General features: G+C 53.8%; 1 protein-coding gene across 2 annotated transcripts; it reads left to right on the top strand.

Annotated features, from left to right (window-relative positions):
- Positions 1-660: 660 nt before the first annotated feature.
- On the top strand, positions 661-24,171 carry MYBPC2 (myosin binding protein C2). 2 transcript variants are annotated; one of them, XM_077130917.1, is made up of 28 exons: positions 661-787; positions 1,720-1,797; positions 2,072-2,158; positions 2,326-2,474; positions 2,847-2,964; positions 3,339-3,387; positions 3,561-3,620; positions 5,636-5,829; positions 6,058-6,190; positions 7,641-7,765; positions 7,854-7,959; positions 9,104-9,276; positions 10,853-11,018; positions 12,326-12,432; positions 12,734-12,763; positions 12,914-13,053; positions 14,086-14,245; positions 14,343-14,447; positions 14,848-15,036; positions 15,460-15,594; positions 18,480-18,647; positions 18,757-18,845; positions 18,924-19,119; positions 19,239-19,378; positions 20,530-20,689; positions 20,862-20,998; positions 22,674-22,860; positions 24,049-24,171. In XM_077130917.1, the coding sequence occupies exons 1-28, from the start codon at positions 769-771 to the stop codon at positions 24,054-24,056; spliced, it is 3,408 nt and encodes a 1,135-aa protein (XP_076987032.1). In that variant the 5' UTR covers positions 661-768; the 3' UTR covers positions 24,057-24,171. The 2 variants fall into 2 exon arrangements, with proteins under 2 accessions (XP_076987032.1, XP_076987031.1); XM_077130916.1 differs by lacking the exon at positions 24,049-24,171 and adding an exon at positions 23,509-24,026.
- Positions 24,172-24,219: the final 48 nt, after the last annotated feature.

Genomic DNA, 24,219 nt, shown 5'->3' with positions numbered 1-24,219 from the left:
ACACCAGGCCCTCCCTCCAGGCTCTGGTTTCCCCAAATCTCCTGACTCGCAGATACTAAGAATGGCCTTCTAGACGCTGCCGCCCCCACCATGGCACAGTTCTGTCCCCCAGCGCCTTCTCCTCCTCTGCTGGCAACCAGGTCCTAAGTCTTCTCCTTACTCCAGTTCCCAAGAATTTGGACCCCGGCCCCTCCAGGCCTCCAGCCCCTCCTCAGAGCCGGGGTCTAGGCCCCCAGCCCCTCTTCAGACCTGGGGGGTCCAGGCCCTCAGCTCCTCCTCAGACCCAGGGGTCCAGGCCCCCAGCCCCTCCTCAGACCCGGGGTCCAGGCCCCCAACCCCTCCTCCCCCAGACCCAGGGGTCCAGGCCCCCAGCCCTCCCTCCCCCAGATCCAGGGGTCCAGGCCCCCAGCCCCTCCTCAGACCCAGGGGTCCAGGCCCCCAGCCCCTCCTCAGACCCAGGGGTCCAGGCCCTCAGCTCCTCCTCCCTCAGACCCAGGGGTCCAGGCCTCTTCTTCCTCAGACTGGGAGTCTGGCCCCCAGCTGCCCCTCCCTGGGGACCTGGCATTCAGCCATCTCTCTGTCCTGCTGTTATTTCTCGCCCTTTAGAACATGCAGGTGGAATGTGGGGTGCGAGGGCAGTGCAGTGCCTCCCGGGGCCTCCTGGGAGCCTCTGGCCTCCTTAAAGGGCTTCCCCTGGGGACCAGCCCATCCTCCCCAGGGCCCAGCGGGACTCAGCTGCGGGCAGAGGAGCGGAGGCCTTCCACCGACATGCCGGAAGCAAAACCAGGTGGCCGCTAGGACCCCCTTCCTGTGTGGGAAGGGGAGTCCCTTCTCTGCAGAGGATTGGGGCGCCACGTGTTGGTGCAGATGAGGATTCTCTGGGAATTTGGGGCCTCTTTATCTCCATGGGGATAGGGTTGTGTGCATAGATGGGGGAGTCTGCCTTTGTATAGTGATTGGGGTCTTTCTATATTAGGGCTGGGGTCCCCTGGGTAGAGATGGGGATCATTCCCTGATGTTTGGGAAGGACTGGAGCCCACGTGAATATAGAGAGAGGGGTTCCCATGTGCATGGTGAGGCGTGCTCTTCTCTGAGTAAGGATGCGGGGCCTCCTGCTTGTGGGCACTGGGGCTGCCCCATGCAGAATTAGGGGGCCTTCTTTGTAGAGGAGCCAGGGGCCCTTTATGTGGAGTTTGGGGACCTTTCTTTGAATGGGACCTAGGGGGGGGCAGTTCTTTATATAGAGATGGGGGTCTTTCTCTGGAGGAGGGGAACCCTCCAGGAGGCCCCCTGGGTACCCAGTCTCCTGGCACCAGGTCAGCTAGGTTTTGGGGGGCAGGGCCGGTCCTGGGTGCTGTGGTCAGCATAGGATATCCAGTTTCCAGCCCAAGGGAAGAGCTAATTATACCCCAGGCCCCAAAAGGTCAAGTCTGATGGCTGGGTGGACGGGGCATGCTTGCCTGGGGTCAGGGGAACCTGATCCTGACTCTCAGTTTAGAGATGAAATTACACCTAGGGTGGGGGCAGGGGCCCTGGGTCTGAGGGGGGAGGGGCTGAGGGCCGGGACCCCGGGGTCTGAGGAGGGGCTGGGAGCTGGGACCCCCGGGTCTGAGGAGGGGCTAGGGCCCTGGGTTGAGGGAGGAGGGGGGGCACTCCCGGGTCCTGGAAGAGGAGGCACGGGGGACCTGTGTAACTGTGAACATCTCTTCCACCTCACAGCGGCCAAAACGGCCCCCAAAGGCAAAGATGTCCCCAAAGAAACTCCCAAGGAGGCGCCCCCTAAGGAAGCCCCTGCGGGTGAGGCTGCTGCCAGACCTGCCCTTCGCGTCCTCCTGGCCCCTTCCCCGTCGTCCCCTCTCCTCCGCCGGACACGACACGGCTCCTAGTTGAGCTGCCCCTGCCTTGTGCCCTCTGTACCTGGCTGACACCTGATCTTTCCCAGGTTGGGAGAAGCCATTTCTCCCCCCAGCTTCTGGGCAAAGGGTCCCTTGCTGGCTCTAAGCCCTTCCTCCAAAGCGGGCTGAGGCTCCCTCCCATCCTGCCTCAGACTCTAATCCTATCTCCTGAGCAGAAGCCCCACCCGAGGGCCAGATCCCCGCCATGGAGGAGCCCACCGGAGTGTTCCTGAAGAAGCCGGATTCTGTCTCGGTGCAGACCGGTGAGAGGGGAGTCTGCAAGAGGATTGGGGGAGAGGGGCTGGGTGTCAGGACCCCTGAGCCTGAGAGGGAGGCCTGGACCCCCAGGTCTGAGGGGGGAGGGGCTGGGGGCCTGGAATCCTCAGTCCTCTGGAGGGTCCCCTGGCCGCTGACTCCCAACTCCCCCCAGGGTCGGACGTGGTGATCGTGGCCAAGGTGAACGGGAAGGAGTTCCCCAGCAAGCCGACCATCAGGTGGTTCAAGGGGAAGTGGCTGGAGCTGAGCAGCAAGATCGGGGCCCGCTTCTCCTTGAAGGAGTCTCACGACGCTGCCAGCAATGTGAGGCCCGGAGGGACGCGGGCTGCGCCCCCGTGGGCAGCAGGCCTGTGGCCTGAGGCATAATCGTGGCCGCCCCGAGCCCCGTGGACAGAGAGTGGGAACCCCAGGAAGCGGGGAGGGTTGTGCGGGGCTGGGGGTTGAATGGGCAGGGCGGATGCGGCGGTGCACGTTCCCACAGAGGCTCTGGGGGCCGGCCGGGCTGGGGAGTGCAGGGCTTCCCAGGCCTGGGCAGGAGACTGAGCTGGCCGCTGGCACCGAGGTCTCCCCACGCTCCCTGGCCCTCCCGTGGGAGGGGGTGCAGGATGCAGGCAGAGCCCCAGAGAGCAGGACTGGGTGCGGCCGGCTGCACCTGCACCCCTGGCCTTGCCCCAGGTGTTCACCGTGGAGCTGCGCATTGGGAAGGTGGTTCTGGGCGACCGTGGGGATTACCGCCTCGAGGTCAAAGCCAAGAATGCCTGCGACAGCTGTGGCTTCAGCATCGACGTGGAGGGTGCGAGGGCAGGGTGGGAGAAAGGGTTCGGGTCTGGGGGCGTGGGGGCAGGCTCCACAGATTGGGATGAAGGGTGCCAGTCAATGGAGAAGGGTACTCAGGTTCAGATCTAAGGTATTCAGATTTGGGGGAGACAGCATCCCGGCTTAGGGTGGATGTGTAAGGAGTGAGCGGTGGGGTGAGAGGGCTCAGGATTTGGGGGTGTACACGCACAGTGTGAGGAGGTGACTTATTAGATTCCAGGGTCATGCAGTACTGGCCTGGGCAGTGGGGTGCCCAGCTTGAGGGAGTGAGGGGGCCTGGGAGAGGAGGAGCAGGCCTGAGGGGCATCCTTGCCTCCAGCTCACACCCTGTCCCCGCTCTTCTCTCCCCAGCACCTCGGCAGGACTCCTCTGGGCAGAGTCTGGAAAGCTTCAAGCGTGCGTACGTGACCATGGGTCCTGGGGAGAGGGGAGCTCCTTACGCCAATCCCTTGAGAGGGGTTCCCTTCGGAGGAGGAGATGTGGGAGAAGGGAGGTTGGAGAAGGCAAAGTGGGGACCCTAGGCTGGCTCTGGGGGGACCTCAGCGGGGTGCACACCTTTCTCCATGGCTGCAGGGGTGAAGCGAAGTCAGACAACACAGGTGAGCTGGATTTCAGCGGCCTGTTGAAGAAGAGGTGAGCTCACCCCACTGACAAAGGGAGGGGGCATGGGTGCTCAAGGAGGAGGAGGTTGGTGGGTAAGGTCAAGTTAGGGTTCCCCATCGCCCCCATTGCTTCCTCACTGCCGTCCCTGGACTCCGTGCTCACACCTCCACTTCCGCCTCCATCCATCCTCCCCAGGCCCACCTGGTATTCAACACACCAACCTACTCGGTCACCTGTCCGCTCCACCCCTCTACCCATCCGCCCACCCTCCTACTCAGACTCCCGCCCAATTAACCATTTGCCCACCAATTCCCCTACCTGCTCACACTCTAACCCATCCTTCTCTCATTCACTGTCCTATCCACTGAGAAATGGTGCTTAACTAATTTACACTTACTCATCCGCCTCTTCACCCACCCACCCATCCATCCATCCACTTGTCCATCCACCTGCCCACAAATCTGTCTACTCCATCCATCCACCTACTTGTCCATCCATACGTCTTTTTGCCTATTTGCTCACCCATTTACAAACATATCCATTCACCTGCTCACCTTCTTCCCGCCTGTCCATCCACCCATCTGTCCAGACATCTAGTCACCCATTTGTTAAGCCATCCGCTCATCTTCATCCTCCTTCTCTGTTCACTCATTTGCCCATTCACTTTCCCAATTAACTAGGCAACCATCTACCCACTTTGCCGCCATCCATCTGTCTACCTTACATCACCCTCTCTCTTGGGTACCCGTCTGCATTCTGCTTTCCCAGCTGAGCCCAACATCCTATCCACCCATCCGCCACCACCCACGTAGCCATGCATGCCTCTATCAGCTCCACTTCTCCATTGACACGCATCCACCCAGAGAGCTGTTAGACTGAACTCTATGAAATTGCTGTTCTGTAGGTCAGAATGGCTCAATGTTGGCAATTTCATATGGTTCAACCTCTGTTTCCATTCACTAATATACTCATTATCTACTGGTCTCCTTATCCATCCTTTCACCCATATTTCTATCCCCGTGGATTAATCTCCAACAACCCCATTCACTAATAGATTCGTCTCTTTGTCTCCACCCAGCCAATCCTACCCAACCACCTCCAGCCAACATGTCAACCCAGTGAGTCACCCACTCAGCCATTACTCACCAACCCATTCCCAGCCAAACCATCTACCCAGCTTCCCACCCATCTGTTGATCCTTTAGCCCATTGACCCACCACCCAAAGACCCCTGCTCTACCCACTTTCCCCCTTCCATCTATTTATCAGTCCACTCATCCGCTGCTCTGTCCATCAGTCCCCAAATTCACCCACTCATCTACCCTGCCTTTGCTCCCCTCCCTTTCTTCCTTCCATTTGTTCATTACTATTTCACTTATCAGACATCTTCTGAGGCCCCCTGCCTTACCAGGCTTTGGCCTGAAATTAGGGGAGAGAGTAAAGTTTCACTGGGTCCCTAATGGTGAGTCACTCACTGCTTTGGGTAGATGGGTCTGGTCCAGCAGACATGGCACAGACAGAGACACACCGAGTGATCAACAGAGAGGGGCCCACGGGGGCCTGAGAGAGCCCAGAGCAACAGCAATAGCCCGAGTGGACAGGGCATGCCTCACGGAGAAGGGGATTTTGGCACTGGGTCCTGTAGAATGAAGAGGAACTTGTCAGGAAGAGAAGGTGGAGAGAGACCATGCAGGCAGGAAAACTTTTGTGTGCAAAAAAGAGCTGAGAGGCAGCAAAGAGGCCAGAATATTCAGGAAAAAGCAAGTAGCGGGGTTTGGATGGTTGTGGAAGGGTAAGGGGCAGGTTGGTGGGGCTGCGATTGCCTCCCGAGAGCAGAGGCAAGCTGTGGAGGACGTTTAGAACCGGGAAGGGATGGATCTGACGTGGAGGTCAGGAATCTCCCGAGAGGCCCCGAGGGGGCCGGAGGGGAAGAGACGGGGGACCAGGACACCAGGGAGGAGGCAGGGCGAGGGTCTGGCGGGGGCAACCTGGGACCCTCAGTGAAGGGGCGAAGAGGCAGCGTGGACCCCTGCCCCCTACCCCCAGGGAGGTGGTCGAGGAGGAGAAGAAGAAAAAGAAAGACGAGGACGACCTGGGCATTCCTCCTGAGATTTGGGAGCTCCTGAAAGGGGCCAAGAAGAGCGAGTACGAGAGGATTGCCTTCCAGTACGGCATCACCGACCTCCGGGGCATGCTGAAGCGGCTCAAGAAGGTCAAGGTGGAGGTTAAGAAGAGTGCAGGTCAGCACGGGGGATGGTGGGGGTGGGGGGGGCACTGTGGGTGCTGGATGTTCTCATCGTGCACCCATCTTGAGGGGGGAGCCCCAGTCTGGGGGAGTAACAGCTCTTCCTTCAGGAGAGCTGAACTTGGGGAGCCCAGGGTCTGGGGAGGGAGGCCTGACGGCTCCGAGGATGACCAGGATGGCGGCCATGTCTCATCGCCATCCCCCGCACGTCCCCGACCTCCAGCCTTCACAAAGAAGCTGGATCCAGCCTACCAGGTGGACAAGGGCAACAAAATCAAGCTGGTGGTGGAGATCAGTGACCCAGACCTTCCCCTCAAGTGGTTCAAGAACGGCCAGGAGATCAAACCAAGTAGCAAGTAAGTGGTGGTGGTGGGGGGTTGTCCCTGGGGGGTGGGGGCAGGGATCCGGGGTCCCAGAGAGAGTGCCCAGAACTAAGGCCACTCGTACCCCAGAGAAAGCACTCCCACACCTCCATGCGACGTGCAGGCGCTCGCTAGGAAACAAGATCAGGACAGCGGAGAACAGGAATTCAGCTGAGAAGAAACCCAGTTGGCCAGTCAGCCATGGAGTTCATGCTCAACTTTGCAAACCCTAAGAAACAGCAACAGCAAAAAGCAAATTAAAACAACAGAACAACAGCTTTTCTGCCTTCCAAATGAGCAAAGACTTTACGAACTTATCAAACCCAGCACTGGAGAAGATAGGAATGTGGGTGCCCAGATGCTGGTGGAAGCGTACATTGGTAAATCTCCAAAACGTTCTTAGATTTGTGCAATTCCAGGTATTTAGCTTAAGGGAATTCATTTGAGTGGACATATTTAGCTGCAAGGGTGTTTCTTGAAGCGTTTGATATCACAGCAAAAAAACAAAAAAAGGAAATCAATAAAAAAAGTACAATTCCATATTATATGGAATATAAATGTGCAGTCATATAAAAAGACTTTTAGTAATAATAATAATAATAATAATAAAAATAACGGTAAAGATATTCTAAAATCTATACCAACGTGAGAAACTGTTCAAGATTATTTTGTGACAGAAGCGTATTTCCCATTTTTTCCTCAAAATTGTTCATTTTTAAATTAAAAAAAAAAAAAGTAAATATGCACAAGCTTGTAAATACAAAGACCAAAGTGTTTGCAGGACAATTATGGATGGGTTTTATTTTTCTTTGGCTGTGTTTCCTAAATTTTCCATAATGAGTGTATTTTGATAAAAATAAAGTGTTAGATTAGTTAAGGTACAGGTTAGGTTGCTATAACAAAGAGCCCTCCAAATGTATTAAGTTAGAGAGAAGTTTGTTTCCAGCAGACCCAGGCTGGTGGGCCAACTCTCTGCTAACAAATCACTCAGGGATCCAGGTCTTGCCCATGGTTTTGCTCCCTCATCTTCTGTGGCATTGTCCTCAACTGCATGGTTGAAGCTGGATCGTGGGAAGAGAAAAGGAGAGAAGTCCCCAGCAAACGACTTGTCTCAAAGTTGGAGATTGCTAGAAGCTATACCCATCACTTCCACTTACTCACCACCGGCCCAAACTTAGTTCTGTGGTCATGCCAGTAGCAAGGGCTGCTGGGAAATGTAGTTGTCTCGTGGAGAGGCTGCGGCCACTGCCAGTGAGAAGGAGAGAATGGAAACTTCTGGACATTTAGCCTCTCCACTCTGGGTGGACCATCTCTCTCCTCCATTATACTTTTGTCTTGAGAGGGAGTGGGTGGGTGGTCCATCCCTGAGAACTGATGGGTGGATCTACCCCAGGGGAAGAGGCTGGTGCTTCCCGCCCTGGGTTGAGGTGAGACTTTTGCACAGGTATGTGTTTGAGAATGTGGGTAAGAAGCGAATTCTCACCATCAACAAGTGCACGTTGGCGGATGATGCTGCTTACGAGGTGGCTGTTAAAGATGAGAAGTGTTTCACCGAGTTATTTGTCAAAGGTGAGGCCAGGGTTTGGGCCTGGGCTCGGGGCCGCGGGCCTCTGGAGGGGGTCCTGAAACGACTGACCTCTTATTCCCGATCTCACAGAACCTCCAATTCTGATCATCAAACCCCTGGAGGACCAGCAGGTGTACGTGGGTGACCGGGTGGAAATGGTGGTGGAGGTGTCCGAGGAGGGTGCTCAGGTCATGTGGTGAGTCCACACTCCTTAGCTCTCACCTCCAGACAGGCACCCCCCGTTTCTTTGCCTCTGTCCTGATCTTTACAGGACAGTCTGTGACCTCTCTGGAGATTTCTGACCTTCACGCAGGAGTCCCCAGGAGACCTCAGTCTTTCGTTGTAAATCGTGACTTTCACCCGTGAACTCCTTCTAGAATATCTGACCTCTACCCACTTCTCTGAACCTGTGACACTTCTTCAGGCTCGTTTTCCTGATGCCTGCTGTTTCACTGATTCGTTCATTCATCGGCTCACCCATCCATTCATCTATTTATCCCTCTGTCCTACCAACCCGTCCTTTGGCCCAACTCTACATAGACAACCATATATCCACTCATGACCTTGTTCCACCCACCCCGCCCCCATCCATCCACCCACTCATGCATCTATTCACCCATCCAGCAAATACTTAGTCAACATCTGCTTTGTGGCCCTACTCTCCTATTTATTGGCAATATAATGGGGAGAAAAAATATCAACATGGTACCTGTCCTCGTGGAACTATCTCTCTGATAGATTGGTTGGGGTGTGTGGGGGGTGTGTATTTGTAGGAGATGGACACAGGCATTAGTTAAGGAGTCACACAAATGAATATGAAAGTTCAATTTTGACAGGCATTTCAGAGGTGCAGTAACTGATGCTGTAACAGCTTTGAACTGGGGAATGGACCCAGGAGGTCTGGGGAGACTTCCTGGAGGTGGTGACAGTTGAGCTGAGACTTGAATGAGGAAGAGGTATAAGTGAACTGAAAGGGAATGGCGTTCCAGGCGGGGGCTACAATATTTACAGAGGACGTGTCTCTGAGACCCTAGACTCTCTCAAAGCTCCGACTTCTCCCCTTGACCTCCAACCCTGAGGCTTCTCCCTATGGCCTGGGACCACCACTGTTAGCCCCTTCTCCTCCCCTTTCTCCATCCCTGACCTTCCCTCACCCCCACCCCGTGATCCTCCTGCTATTCAGAATACCTCTGTTACCCTTTCTCTCGTCTCCCTCCTGTGACCTACCCTCTGACCTCTGACCTCCACTCGGGACTCTCTGGCCCCTCCCCTCCCCTCTGATATCCAGGCCCAGGGCTGTGCAGGCCTCTCACTCCCGCCTTTCTGTCCCCTCTGCCCAGGATGAAGGACGGTGTGGAGCTGAGCCGGGAGAAGTCCTACAAGGCTTCCTACAGCCTCAAGAAGGACGGGAAGCGTCATATTCTCACCTACCCCGAAGTGACCCAGGAGGACGGGGGTCGCTATCAGGTCATGACCAACGGCGGCCAGTGTGAGGCCGAGCTCATTGTGGAAGGTGAGGGGTCTCCGGGGGTGGGGATGGGGGGGCCGGGAACCGCACACGCTTCTCCTTGCGACTCAGAGTTGCCCAGCCCCCCGACCTTGGAGTGCCCCTACGTCCCCGCTGTCCCTTGCACCCCCCATTCGGCCCACCAGCGAGTCCCGCTGGCTCCACCTTCAGAGTATATTCCACACCGGCCGCCTTCCCCACCTCCTCCGCCCCCACCTGCCCGGGGCCCCCGGCCCCTGTGCACACCACTGCAGATGCCTCCTTGGGGGTCGCTCTGTCTACATCCATCCCCCCGACCGCTCCACCCGCCAGCCTGATCCTTGCAAAATGCAAATCACACGTTGAAATGAAAGAAAGTCTGCGAGCTGGTTACCTGCCTTATACCAATGTCACTTTCCTGCTCTGGATACTGGACTCTGGTTTATAGGCTGTCACCCCCACGGGGAGGCTGGGTGGAGGGTATATGGGACTCGCGCACTATTTTTGAAAGTCTTGTGTGTCTATCATTATTTCAAAATTAAAAGCTTTTTTTTAAGGCCAAGTTATTTATAGCCAAATACATTATGGAATATACACCTGCAGCCATGAAAAAAAAAAGAAAGTGTTTTTATTTACTGATAGGAAAAGATTTCTGAGATACGTTAGGTAGAAAAGCAAATTTTTTAAAACTTTTTTTATTAATTAAAAAAATTAACAAAACATTTAGATATCATTCCATTCTACATATACAATCAGTAATTCTTAATATCATCACATAGTTGCATATTCATCATTTCTTAGTACATTGAAAAGCAAATTTTTGTATAGGGGAAGCAGAAAGAGAGGAAGGAGGGTGGGGAGGAGGGAGGAAACATGGATACGCCTGTTTGCTTTGAAAGCCACAGTCTGGGTAGAGTTCGCCTTTGGCGAGGGGTTCTAGGGGACTACAGTTGGATGAGTGGGAGATTTCCCCTCTTAAATCTAAATCCTTTCGTCATTTTGTTTTTAAGCCAGATAAATGCATTGCTTTGTTTAAAAATAAGTAAAATTTTTTTAAAAATTGGAAATCAGACCTCATCCGTTTGCCTGGCACCCTTCCATGGCTCCCATCTCCAAACGAAGTCCTAACTAAAGCCCCTGAAGCCCCCACTCTTTCTCCTGTCTGCCCCCATCTGTTTCATCTCCTGCCACATCCAGCCTTGCTCCTCACTGACCTTTTTGCGAGTCTGTTTTGCTCCTCCAAGTCTTTGCATTTGCCACTCGCTCTTCCTGGAAGACTCCTGTGCCGCCTCTGGTTCCCGTGTGTTTATCTATTTACAGATTTTCCCCACTAACACATGGATAAGGGGATTCCTTTTGGTTTTGTTGGCAGCTGAATCCCCGGTGCTTGGAATGGTGCTTTTAAATAGGGGGGTAGGAATGGACTTGGGTGATCAGGGAGGACTTCCTGGAGGAGGTGGCAATCAAGCCAAGGTTTGAGGGATGAAGAGGTATAAGTGAACTGGCCAGGGAAGAGTGATCCCTTCCCACAAAGTGGGCGGTCCCAGGTGCTTGCTACCCGCACAGAGTGGTGATGGCCCCCTCTGCTTCCCTCCCCTTCCAGAGAAGCCGCTGGAGGTCCTGCAGGGCATCGCAGATCTGACGGTGAAGGCCTCAGACCAGGCCGTGTTCAAGTGCGAGGTGTCTGATGAGAAGGTGACGGGCAAGTGGTACAAGAATGGGGTCGAGGTGCGGCCAAGCAAGAGAATCACCATCTCCCACAAGGGGAGGTGAGGCAGGACACGTGTATCGGTTAGCGATAGCTGCCTAACAAAACAACCCCAAATTTAGTGACTTAGACGAACTAGCGTGTGTTTGATCATGAATCTGTGGGTTGGTGGGGAGCTGGTGATCCAGGATGGTCTTGCTTATGGCACGGTGGCCGGCTGAATGGAGGCCTTGCTGCTCCTGCCTGGGTTCTCTCGGGATCTTGGCTGGGACATCTGGGCTGCCTCTTCTCTGGTCCATGTGGCTTCTCATCCTTCCAGGCTAGCCTTGGCCTGTTCACATGGGATCTCATGAGCGAGGGGAAGTGCACAAGGCCTCTCGAGGCCGAGGCTGGGGACTGTCCTAATGTCATTTTCTCCACATTTGACTGGGAAAAGAAAATCAGAATGCCAGCCCAGCTTCAGGGGGCGGGGAAATAGACTGCAAGGTCTCAATGCAAGGGACATGTATGCAGAGAGAGGGAGACCTGTGGGCCATATTTGAGGTCTCCTACAGGAAGTCTAGAATGGGGTACAGGAGGCCAGATTCAATAGATAGCAAGCACAAACCTGAGTCACGCACCAGGTTATCTGCAGAATGCACATAGGGCCTACGTGACTCCAGCATGTTTCACAATAGCGCTTGGTAGAATAGCGCTCTGTGCAAGGAAGCATGCCTGCCGGTGGATTTGGTAATGCCAATAATGAATCCTGACACCTATGGAGTGCTTACTATCTGCCAGGTGTTTTTCTATGTACTTTACAACCACTGTGCTGTAGGTTGTTATCATTATTCCTGTTTTCTATATGAAAGACATTGTGGCCAAGAGAGATTAAGTCATTTGCCCAAGGTCACACAGCTAGTAAGTGATCAAGCCAAGATTTGAACCTAAACAATCTAGGTCCAGATTCCATGCTTTTACTGCAACCCTGAATGTGGGGGTGATGATAACAACAGACAATGATAATAGCAGAAGATGGAGGAGGTGGAAAAGTAGAAGGAAAGAAGCTAACAGCCATTGACACTTACTATTTGCTAGGCATTGGTCCAAATGCTTTGCATCTATTTATTCCTCATGAAACTCTGAATAGCTTCTAGCATTCCCATCTTACAGATGAGGAAACTTGAGGCCCAGAGAGGTTAAGTAACCTGCCTGAGATCACACAGCTTATAAGTAGCCAAGCAGAGTGATAGCGTCTCAAAGCCCAGAGAAAAAAATGGTGGGTATGGAGATTGGATTGGGGAGAGTGTTTTCTCCTGGCATTGGGGGCAGGTGAGGGGGCTAGTCCGGCTCTGTGCTGACCCCTCCCCTGCTCCCCCAACCCTTCAGATTCCACAAGCTGGTGATTGACGATGTCCGCCCCGAGGATGAGGGAGACTACACGTTCGTGCCGGATGGTTACGCCCTGTCTCTCTCAGCCAAGCTCAACTTCCTGGGTGAAGACGCCCTTCTCTTCCCCCTGGAAGGCTTAGGGTTCCCCTCCCCTGAGCCCAGGCCCCTGGCTGCTCCTTTAGGGTTGCTTCTCTACCTATTCAGGGATGCTGCAGTCCGAGGGAAGACGTCGTACACACTGAAGGGCGTCCCCATGGGAGAAGGGGTGGTGCACAGCCCTGAACCTCACCCGAGGACCCCAGTTCCCAGGCTGACTGCCAGGCCAGGGCCCTGCCTCTGGGCTGTGGAAGGGGGATGAGGGGCCTCCTGGATTTAACTAACCACCCAGTCTTCTTTGTCCTCTAGAAATTAAAGTGGAGTATGTACCCAAGCAAGGTAAGGAGCAAGGCCTGCCCTGGCAAGCGGGGGCCAGAACTCCCGGGTCTGAGGGAGGAGGGCGCTGGTGGTTGGAAGCCACCTCTGATGGTGGATGGAGGCCCCAGGTGCCCACCCCTAAGCCCCCCAGTGTCTCTTCTTTGCCACCAGAACCACCAAAGATCCACCTGGACTGCTCAGGGAAGACCTCAGAGAATTCGGTTGTGGTTGTGGCTGGAAACAAGCTGAGACTGGACGTGTCCATCACAGGGGAGCCCCCTCCCACTGTCACCTGGTTGAAGGAAGATGAGGTATAGGTGGGGCTACCCCTGGGCCCTGAGTTCTCCTTCTCAGCTCTGCTGGGTGACTTTAGGCAAATTGCTGTCCCTCTTTAGGCCTCAGCTTCATCCTCAGTTAAATAAGGATGATGATTCCTTCTTCAGAGGGTTGTTTCAAAAATAGAGATTATATTTTTCCAATATCTCGGACGGGGCCTAGCACATGGGGGTTCTTCATCCATTCATCCATCCATTCATTAATCAGTCCAGCTGTCTTCCCACTCAATAATTCATTCGTCTGTCCCCCTGTTCATCTGTCCATTCATCCATCCATCTATCCAGCCAGCCAGCCAGCCATCCACCCATCCACCCATCTATCTATCCAACATATATTTTAATCTTGAATGCTGCAGACCCTGAGGAACATTATTCTCTTCTCTGGCTTCAGTTTCTCCTTCCATAAAATGGATGGACTTGACTCAATGGTCATTCATTCTCTCAGCAAATACCCCATACGGTCTCCTCCATGTCAGGCCCTGTGCTGAGCTTCGCGATACATACATGAATCAGGCCCAGCCCTTGCCCTCCAGGAGCCTTCAGCCTCGGCGACAGACAGACAGACATGTACCCAAACAATCACAGTCCAGGGTGATCAGGGCTGAGATAAGTGAGTTCCAAAAAGCTATGAGAATCCAGCCATCTGGAGCCATCCATCACTTTCAGCTGGGGGCATCCAAGAATGCTTCCTGGAAGAGGTCACGTCTGGGTGGGTCCAAGAAGGATGAATAAGAATATAGCAAGAAAAGTGGGTCAGGTTGTTGTATGTGCAGGGAAAAAGCTTACAAAGGCTTGGGAGCAAGACAGTGCGGTGCTTTTCATTAAGGATGGCGCCTGGAGGGTGAGGAGGGCAGTAGGAAGCAACGATGAGGCTGAGGCTAGACCCAAGGGCCTCGAGGACCGCCCACAGGCCTTGAAGGTTGAGTGGTGCTGGGGAGCCAGTGAACTGTGAACGGGGGAGGGTTTGGGGAGAAGACGCCGAGTGAGGCCATTGCTTGATGGACCCAGGCGTTCACGACCACGGACGGCAGGACGCGCATCGAGCAGCGGGCGGAGTGCAGCAGCTTTGTGATCGAGAGTGCCGAGCGAGTGGACGAAGGTCGCTACACCATCAAGGTCACCAACCCTGTTGGCGAGGACGTGGTCTCCATCTTCCTGCGGGTTGTGGGTGAGTGGAGAGTGCCTGGGTGGGTGGGTGGGGTCCTGAGTGGGGTGTGGTTTCCTGAGGCCACGAGGGACTCCCTAACTCCCCTGCCCCTCCCCAGATGTCCCAGACCCCCCAGAAGCTGTGCGGGTCACCTCGGTTGGAGAGGATTGGGCCATCCTTGTCTGGGAGCCACCCAAGTACGATGGGGGTCAGCCGGTCACTGGTGAGTGCCATGAGCCACTGTCCCCGGGATCTCTGGCCTCTGAAATCTTGACTTCCTAGAATCCTCAGGACCCCCAGTGACCTTTCTCTGGGTCTTGGTTTTCCATATTGGATGTCTCACAAGCTCTTCCATGTTCCCCGTAATTCTTTACTCCCCAATGACCTGGAAATTCTCACTTTGGCCAATGGCCTGATTCATGACCTGTGACCCCTCTTGATTCCTGACCCTGTGATTGGTGACCCCTGGCTGCTCTGTGACCTGTAAGACCAACCCCAGACTCATGGCCTCAGTCCCCTCTGGGTCATGGCACCCCTTTGAAGTGCCCCTCATGGCCCAGCTGACCTGCGGCCCCAGGGCTTCTCCCGGGTCACCTGCTCCTCTCTGCCTGGGGAGCCTCCAGGATACCTCTTGGAGCGGAAGAAGAAGGGCTCTCAGCGCTGGATGAAGCTGAACTTTGAGGTCTTCACGGAGACGACCTACGAGTCCACCAAGATGATTGAAGGCGTTCTCTATGAGATGCGGGTCTTTGCCGTCAATGCCATCGGCGTCTCCCAGCCCAGCGTCAACACCAAGCCCTTCATGCCTATTGGTGATGCCCCCCGGGCCCCTGGCAGACTCTGACCCTACACTGTCACTTCTGACCCCACAGACTGCCTCGCCTTCTCATCCAATGACCTAAAACATGGACTCCCAACCCCACCCATTGTCTTGATCTCTTCCCAACCCAACACATTAACCACTGATCTCTGATTTCTCTCATCCCAGACCCCTTGCTGACACCTGACTCCCTCCTTGACCTCTGACTGCCACACTGACACCTGTCCCCACCGTGGAGACCCTGCCGTCCCCTGACATTCTTTTGTTCTGATGACCCTTGATGATGCTCCATCACTCGCTGGCGCCTGGCCCACCATGTTGTTCCCTTTTTTGACCAATGACTCCAACTCTGACCCCTGCCCCACCCTGATGACTCCAGACCCCTCCTTTACCCCAACATCCCTTTCCCTTACAGCACCCACGAGTGAACCCCTGCACCTGACAGTTGAAGATGTGACAGACACCACCACCACGCTCAAGTGGAGGGCTCCGGACAGGATTGGGGCAGGTGGCATCGATGGGTACCTGGTGGAGTACTGCCTGGAGGGCTGTGAGTGACCCCATCACACCTGACCCAGGGAACTGAATGTGGCCCAGGGCGGGCAGACTTAGTGGTGCAGTGGGCTGCCCTCATTCTGTGTTGTACATGCATGGAGCCCCAAGACAGGCTGGGTCAGGCCAGGCCCCCAGTGCCAACTGGTTTACCTCTTTCCTTCTTTCCCTTCCTCCCTCTCTCCCTTCTTTCTCGCCCATCCCCATTCTCCAAAAGCAATGCCTTTTTATCTATCCAACTATTTATCTACTTCCCATCTTCCTTCCTTCCATCCATCCATCATCCATCTATCCTTCCTTCCTTTTTCATCTTTTCCTCCCATCTTTCCTTTCCTTTACTCACACTTTCCTACCAGTCATCCATCCATCCACGCATGCTTCTGTCCATCTTAAAATCTTTTAGATCATCCATCGAGAACTATTTTTTCATTCAGATTATCTATCCTGTCTTTTTAAAAGCGGTTTTATTGACACACCATACAATCCATCTGTTCTAGTTTGCTAGCTGCCGGAATGCAATATACCAGAAACAGAATGGCTTTTAAAAAGGAGAGTTTAATAAGCTGCAAGTTTACAGTTGTAAGGGCAAGAAAATGTCCCAGTTAAAACAAGTCTATAGAAATGTCCAATCAGAGGCATCCAGGGAAAGATATCTTGGTTCAAGAAGGCCAATGAAGTTTAGGGTTTCTCTCTCAAGTGAGAAGGCACATGGTGAACACGGTCAGGGTTCCTCTCTCATCTGGAAGGGCACATGGCAAACACGGCGTCATCTGCTAGCTTTCTCTCCTGGCTTCCTGTTTCATGAAGCTCCCTGGGAGGCATTTTCCTTCTTTATCTCCAAAGGTCGCTGGCTGGTGGACTCTGCTTCTTGTGGCTATGTCGTTCTGCTCTGCTCTCTCTGAATCTCTCTTTCTCCAAAATATTTCCTCTTTTATAGGATTCCAGTAAAGTAAATCAAGACCCACCCAAATGGGTGGAGACACGCCTCCATCTAATCCAGCTTAACAACCACTCTTGATCAAATCACATCTCCAGGGAAATGATCTGATTACAGTTCCAAACATACAATACTGAATAGGGATTAAAAGAAACAGCTGCCTTTACAAAATGGGATTAGGATTAAAACATGGCTTTTCTAGGGTACGTACATGATTTCAAACCAGCACACCATCCAAAGTGCACAAATCAGTGGCTCTCAGTATAATCACAGAGTTGTGCTTTCATCATCATAATCAATTTTAGAAGATTTTGATTGCTCCAAAAAGAAAAAAAACCATATGCCTTATACCTCCCTATTACTGACACTAAGCATTGGTGTAGTCCTTTGTTACAATTGATGGAAGAGTATTATAATTTTATTACTGTTAGTTATAGTCCATAGTTTGTATTAGGTGCAATACATATATCACCCTTATTAACACCTTGAAATGATGACATACATTTGTACTGGTTCAGGGAAGAACATTCTTATACTTCACTATATTATATAACCCAGGTTTCATCCTCTAGCTGTTCTTCTGGTGAAATATGCAACCCTAAATTTCCCCTTTCAACCACAATCACACGCACAATTCAGCACTATTAATTGCACTCACAACAATGTGCTACCATCGCCTCTATCCATTCCCAAACATTTACAATCAACCTGATTAAAAATTCTGCTCAAATTAAGCATCAGTTCTCCAGTCTCTACCCTCATTCTATCTTCTGGTAACCTATATTCTGGCTATTAACTCCATGAGTTTCTTTATTATATTGAGATCATAAAATATTTGTCCCTTTGTGTCTGGCTTATATCTCTCTCTTCACCACTATTCTTCCTTCCTCCCACCTTTCTTTTCCTTCATCCATCCATCTATACCACCATCCAGCCATCTTTCTATCAAACAGTCTGTCCATCCATCCAGCTGACCATCCAACCATCTGACAATCTCTGTTCATCCACCCACTCATCCGTCCATCTTTCCATCCTTCCATCCATCGAGCTCTCCATCTTCTACTGAAGGAACTCTGTACCAGGCTGAGACATGTCAATGTCGTCATCTCACTAGCAAGACAAACCTGAGCACAGATCATCTCCACAACTTATCCCAGGCTTTACAGTCAGGCAGATGTGGGCTCCAGTCCCGCCCCGACACCTTCTAAACTGTGTGACCCAGGGCAAGTTTTTGAGCCTCAGTTTCTTCATCTAAAAATGGCGAAGACAGTTCCCATCTCGACAGGGTGTCGATTACTGTCTCAGTAACGCATGTAAATGAGTGGATGGTTGAGCTCTCCTCGGCTTCTTCCCAGTGCTCCCTGGGGAGGCTGGGTGCCAGGGCTTCCCCTGTTTCAGAGCCAGGCTTGTTAGAGTTTACACCATTGCTTGTTGGTTTTTCACCAGCCCATGGAGATAAAGCCAAGGCAGAAAAGCTGTGACAAAGAAGCAGGAAATCCAATGAGCTGTCTCTGACCGCCACCCCAGTTGCCCCTCTCAGACACACTGGACGCTTGCCCCTTCTCCCAAGAGCCACATTCCCCATTACTCTGTCCCAGCTTCAGCAGAAGAACAGAGCTTCAGAACTCTCTGGAGTGGGACAGGCCTGAATTACCCACCTACTCCATGGCCTCCTAGCTTTGTGACCTTGGCCAAGTTCCTTAATCTCCCTCGGCCTCAATTTCCTGGCTCCAGAAATGGGGTTAACTTGGGGTGGAGGCGTGAATTCAGCCAATACTGGTGGCACCCTTAGAAAGCGGTGGTTGTAAGGGCTTAGTAAATGGTAGCTGCTGCTGCTACTGTGCCAAGGCCGCCAGGCCCTAGCCACCAAAGGGTGACGAGTGGAGGGTGGGCCCAGGCGCCGGGATGAAGGTCCTGCAGCCGCCAGCCAGGCCTCTCTCCCCCAGCCGAGGAGTGGGTCCCCGCCAACACCCAGCCCGTGGAGCGCTGCGGCTTCACCGTCAAGGACCTGCCGACGGGAGCGAAGGTCCTCTTCCGGGTGGTTGCGGTCAACATCGCGGGCCGCAGCGAGCCAGCCACCCTGGCACACCCGGTCACCGTCCGGGAGATTGTGGGTGAGTGACCCCTCATCCGGGGCCCCCGGCCCTGCTGTCCCGAGGACCCAGGGGCTGTGCCCTGACCTGGTCTCTCCATCCCGGCGACGTCCGCACCCCCGACCCTCAGAGCAACCCAAGATCCGCCTGCCCCGCCACCTGCGCCAGACCTACATCCGCCGGGTGGGCGAGCAGCTCAACCTCGCCATCCCCTTCCAGGTATGGGGCTAGGGGGCCGGCCGGGGCGAGGGGAGGGCGGCTCGCGCCTGACGCTGGCCCACCCCGCGCGACCCGCAGGGGAAGCCGCGGCCGCAGGTGACGTGGACCAAGGCCGGGGCTCCGCTGGACGCCTCCCGCGTGCACGTGCGCAACAGCGACTTCGACACGGTGCTGTTCGTGCGCCAGGCGGCGCGCGCCGACTCCGGGGAGTACGAGCTGACCGTGCGCGTGGAGAGCATCGAGGACAGGGCCACCATCCGCATCCGGGTCGTGGGTGCGCGGAGGCTGGGGCGGGGGGGGGGGAGGTGGGCGGGGCAGGGGAGGGGAGAGGAGGTGGGCAGGGCAGAAGCTGGACACTGAGGGACCCTTGCACTGGCTCGTGCCCCTTCCCAGAAAAGGCAGGGCCCCCGGAGAACGTGATGGTGAAGGAGGTGTGGGGCACCAATGCCCTAGTGGAGTGGCAGCCCCCCAGAGATGATGGGAACTGCGAGGTCACGGGGTATTTAGTCCAGAAGGCTGATAAGAAAACCATGGTGAGACATCCGAGGGGCCCAGGCAGGGGGGTGGGTGGAGGAGTGGAGAGGTGGTGAGATGGAAGGAGTGGGCGCATGCAGCTCCCTGCCCACGGCTGGGGAAACCGAGGCCCTGAGAGTCTGGGAGAGTGGGAGGCCTTTTAGCTGAGATTTGGAGCATGGTGGGTTTTCTTTTCTCTTTTTTCTTTTCAAAGTATTTTTAAAATTTTCTTTTTTAAAAATATATAGTAAAATATATATACAAAGCAACGAAAGAAAAAAGCAATTTTCAAATCGCACTTCAAAAAGTAGTTACAGAACAGATCCCAGAGTTTGTCTTGGGCTACCACACTGCCATCTCAGATTTTTCCTTCTAGGTGCTCCAAAACACTGGAAGCTAGAAGGAATATTCATACAGTGATTCAGCAGCCACACTCGTTTGTTAAATAGCAGTTTCTGTGTTTTACTTCCTCCTTCTCCTTTGATCCTTTTCTCCAGTCTGTAGAGATCTCCGGGGAATGCCCATCCTGATCTTTTTATGCTGAGGAGGGTGTCCACACTAATAGAGAGGGGGATGTAATTAAGTGATAATCCTGGAGAGGCTGGTCCCTTGAGTTTCAGGATTTATCTGACCTTCTCCTCTTTTATTAATTGATGTCAAATTCATATTACGTAAAATTAACAATTAGCCAAAGTGTACAACTGACTGACATTTAGTGCATTCACGAAGATCTGCCACCACCATCTCCATTGAATTTCAAAACATTTTCACCACTCCAAAACGAAGCAGTACCCACTAGCAGCTATTTCTCCTCCTTGCTCTGCCCAGTCCACGGCAACCCCTCATCTGCCTTCTGCCTTCTTGAATTGACCTGTTCTGGACACTTCATAGAAGTGGACTCGTGCACCATGTGGTCTTTTCTGTCTGGCTTCTTTCACTCATGCAATGTCTTCAGGCTTCCTCCGCATTGTAGCACATGTTGAGTGCCATTCCTTTTTTACTGCTGTATAATACTCCACAGTGTGTCTGTCCTGCGGTGGGCTTGTGGTTTCTCCTTTTGGCGACTGAGAATAGTGCTGCTGAGCATGATGGGTGCACCTGTGCATGCTTCTCTCGCGCCCAGACCCCCAGGGTCTGCCTGCCTCTCGTGCCAACACCGGGTCCCTCCTAGGAGTGGTTCAACGTCTTCGAACACAACCGCCACACGCGCTGCACTGTGCCTGACCTCATCATGGGCAATGAGTACTATTTCCGCATCTTCAGCGAGAACATCTGTGGGCTCAGTGACTTGCCTGGCGTCTCTAAGAACACTGCCCAGATCCTCAAGACAGGTGAGGCCAGTCCCACCTCATGGCCAGCACCGTCCCCGACCCTCTGCCACGTACCCTCTACTCAAAGTCAGAGGCACCCGGTATCGGCGGAGAGGAGGCAGTCCTTGTTCAGGGGTGGGGCTTGCGGGGGCAGGTGGTGCCATGCCCTCCAGGTGTATCTCCTTTTACCCAGGAATCACCTTCAAACAGCCTGACTATAAGGAGCATGACTTCCGGACACCTCCCAAGTTCCTGACACCTCTTATAGACCGGGTGGTCGTCGCCGGATACTCTGCTGCCCTCAACTGTGCTGTCAGAGGCCACCCAAAGGTGCCAGGGGGTGGGGAGCTTGAGATCCGCACGTGCACACACATGGGGAGGCAGGGAGGGAAACCTCCAAGATAGGGTAACTTCCCGCCGTCCCAGCTCTTCCCACCCATTTCTACCACCCAAAGCAGGCTGCTCTCTTTCCTTCTCTGGCTGGAACCTGCCTTTCTGCCTTCCATTTTTCTCCTTCTCTGGCCAGAGCTTAGGCCTCAGATAATTGCTGTTTGCTTTCTGCCTTTTGCTCTGGTGATTGCCAGGTGTCAGCTCTGAAAATGTTTGTGGAAAGAATAAATTAAGTGGATGAACAAATGAGGTAAATAAATAAAGAGAATGATTTTTCAGCTTCAGTAGGATTTTCAGTGTCCCTTATTTTATCTAATGTCAGTCCCTTGGACACCCTCAGTGGTGGTGGTGGCCATGTGCTCTACTTGCCCCGTCTATTTCTAGACTGATATTTGGGGACATGGATATTTACTCCTGAAGCTCCAGTGACTCAGGTCAGGACTTGGCAAAGCCCGGTCCATGGGACAAATCCAGCCCACCACCTGTTCTCCATAAAGTTTTATTGGACCTTCAGCCACGCCCTTTCATTAACTTCTTGTCCATGGTAGCTTCTGTGCTACAGGGGACAGAGCTGAGTGATTGTGATGGAAACCAAATGGGCTACAAAATTAAAAATATTTACCGTCTGGCCCGCTGCAAAAACAAGTTTGCCCTGCTCCGATCTCGAGACAGGGTTTTGAACTTCAGCCCCCTTAGGTTCACTGTGGATTCATTAGTTTCATCCACTCCATTCCCCCACTAGTCACTTTATGTGCTAACTCCACTCATTCCTTCCTTCCACTCATTTGCTCACTTGCCAATCCATTCATTTTCTCAATTCATTCATTCACTCTATTTACTTATTTCCAGCTTTCATTCATCTACTCAGTTTATTCTGCAAGCATTTTCAGAGGCTTTCCAAGCACTAGATGAATTGGGAAGGAGTCTCTGTTTTGGGAGACTGACAGCAAAAGCCACGCAGATAATATAGACTTAGAAGTGGTGGTGAGAGGGGTGCAAGGGTAGTTCAGTGGTAGAATTCTCGCCTGCCATGAGGGAGACCTGGGTTCGATTCCCAGTCCATGTACTTCCCAAAAAACAAACAAGTAACCAAAACCGACAAACAAAAACAAAAATATCCACAAAATGGTGCTGCAATAATGGGATACTCACATAGAAAATTAATGAAATGTGGCCCCACCATACAGCATACAAAAAAAAAGGGTGAGTGTGCTTGAGAGTCCAGTGATGAGGTGCTCACACACATGCTCCTGACCCAGCTGAGGGGTCAGGGAGTGACGTGTGGGCTGAGACATGAGGGAGAGGCAATGCTAATTGGGGAAAAGGAGGGAAGAGTAGTGGAACAAGTAGGAACAGCCAGTGCAGAGGTCCTGAGGCAGGAGCCTGTCGGGTCTGTTGGAGGATCAGGGAGGCCAGTGTGGTTGGAGCAGGGCACAGTGGGAGCCCTTCCCACTCCACTTGTACTAGGGATTATCAACCTGCTTTTACAGAAGAGGAGACTGAGGGTCAGAGAGAAGTTGTGGAGCAAGGAGGTATATAGCCAAGACTAGAATCCAAATCTGCCCCTGGTGCCTCATTTTGCTGAGGTGACCTCCTTGTCTGCTCCCCTCAACAGCCCAAGGTGTGCTGGATGAAGAACCAGGTGGAAATCCGCGAAGATCCCAGGTTCCTGATAACCAACCACCAGGGGGTCTTGACGCTGAACATCCGCCGCCCCTCGCCCTTCGACGCCGGGACGTACTCATGCCGGGCGGTCAACGAGCTGGGGGAGGCGCTCGCCGAGTGCCGGCTGGATGTCCGAGGTGAGGGTGCGTCACCTCACTGCCTGCTGTCCCGCGCACGTGCCCTGGGCCAAGCCGTGCAGATGCCCCGGCCCTCCAGGAGGGCATGGCAGAGCCGGGCGCAGGCAGATGGGGCCACTGTGGGAAGACGGAACTCAAATGAGGGGGCACAGTCACCATGTGAGTTGGGGCGCGGGCCAGAGATGGCAGACAAGGATTCCCAAAGGAGCCCAAGGACAGAAAGGGGGAGGTGAAAGAGGGGCAGATGTCCTGAGTGGACACGTGAGGGGCAGGGTGTGGGCTCAGGATTAACACAAGTGTGGATGGAGGGATGGTAGGAGCCCAGACGACAAGCCTCTCACCACTCCGCAGGCTACCAGTCCCCGAGCCCTGTGCCTCCTGCCCCTGCCTCTCCCTGGCCTGCCCTCTCTGCCTCTTCCCGGGCCTCGAGGCCACCTTGTCATGGTCCTGGAGGGGTCTTTGTACACCTCGAGTTGACCTCCTCTTCTGCTGCTCCCAGCCCTTCCAGGGCTCCCCAGCCCCTCTAGAGCAAAGGCTGGACCTTCCTCTTACGCCCCCCCCCCCCCCCCACCGTCCTGCACTTTCCACTCTAGCCCCACTGAGCTGGTGGCAGGTGGGCAGACCTGCCAGGCTGTCTTCTGTCCCCAGGACAGTGCACCTCCTTCTCCCGGAGCCCTCCCCTCCCCTCCTCTGCCTCGGCTTCTGTCCAGCTTATGTCAACCTGTTGAGGCTCAGCCAGGAGGCCACTAAGCAAAGTCCTCTGAGGAAGGTGACGTGAAAGTGGACTTACAGAACCCCTCCTCAATGGTGGCTTCTGACCCACTGAGCCTACCCGGTCACTCCCAACAACCCAGGGACACAAGTGGGCCCTTAGCAAAGGCTAAAAGAGACCACTCTCCAGCCTTAGCGCCACCATTCTGGGTCACTGACCTCCCAGGCAGACCTAATCTTAATATGCTCCTGCCCCTGATCAGTGATAGAATTGGGTCAGAAATATCAAGGTTTCAGTGTCCCAGGGACGACTCTGAAATCCCTGATCAGAACGTTCCAGTTTAGGGTTCAAAGTCAGTCCTCTCAGACACCCGGAAGTTGGGGTGGTGGCCCTGTGGCGGGCAGGGATGGGGAGCAGGGTGGCAGAGGGCGTGGGGAGGACGCAGAATCGAGGAGGATGTCCCGTGCTCCCCGCAGTGCCATAGTAGAACTCCCAGTGCTGCGACGATGGCCGCTGCGTCCTCTCCCCAGGGCCTGACCAACTGGACATTGCCTCATTCCCTGGAGCTATCGCTGAGAACATGAGGGCCTTGTCCCCGACTCTCTCGACTCTCTCGTGTCTGTCCTTCTTGAATGTGGCGTTCCGCC

The sequence above is a fragment of the Tamandua tetradactyla genome, chromosome 16 (assembly GCF_023851605.1).
Source record: "Tamandua tetradactyla isolate mTamTet1 chromosome 16, mTamTet1.pri, whole genome shotgun sequence".
Lineage (NCBI taxonomy): Eukaryota > Metazoa > Chordata > Mammalia > Pilosa > Myrmecophagidae > Tamandua > Tamandua tetradactyla.
Note: the sequence above shows the minus strand (reverse complement) of the source record. Positions and strands in the feature narration are given on the sequence as shown.

Bases quoted from the DNA above. Each gene is read 5' to 3' on its own strand.
- MYBPC2 (XM_077130916.1), top strand. The intron at 3,621-5,635 runs GTGAGCTCACCC...CCCTACCCCCAG, and splicing joins AGCGGCCTGTTGAAGAAGAG to GGAGGTGGTCGAGGAGGAGA. The intron at 7,960-9,103 runs GTGAGTCCACAC...CCCTCTGCCCAG, and splicing joins GAGGGTGCTCAGGTCATGTG to GATGAAGGACGGTGTGGAGC.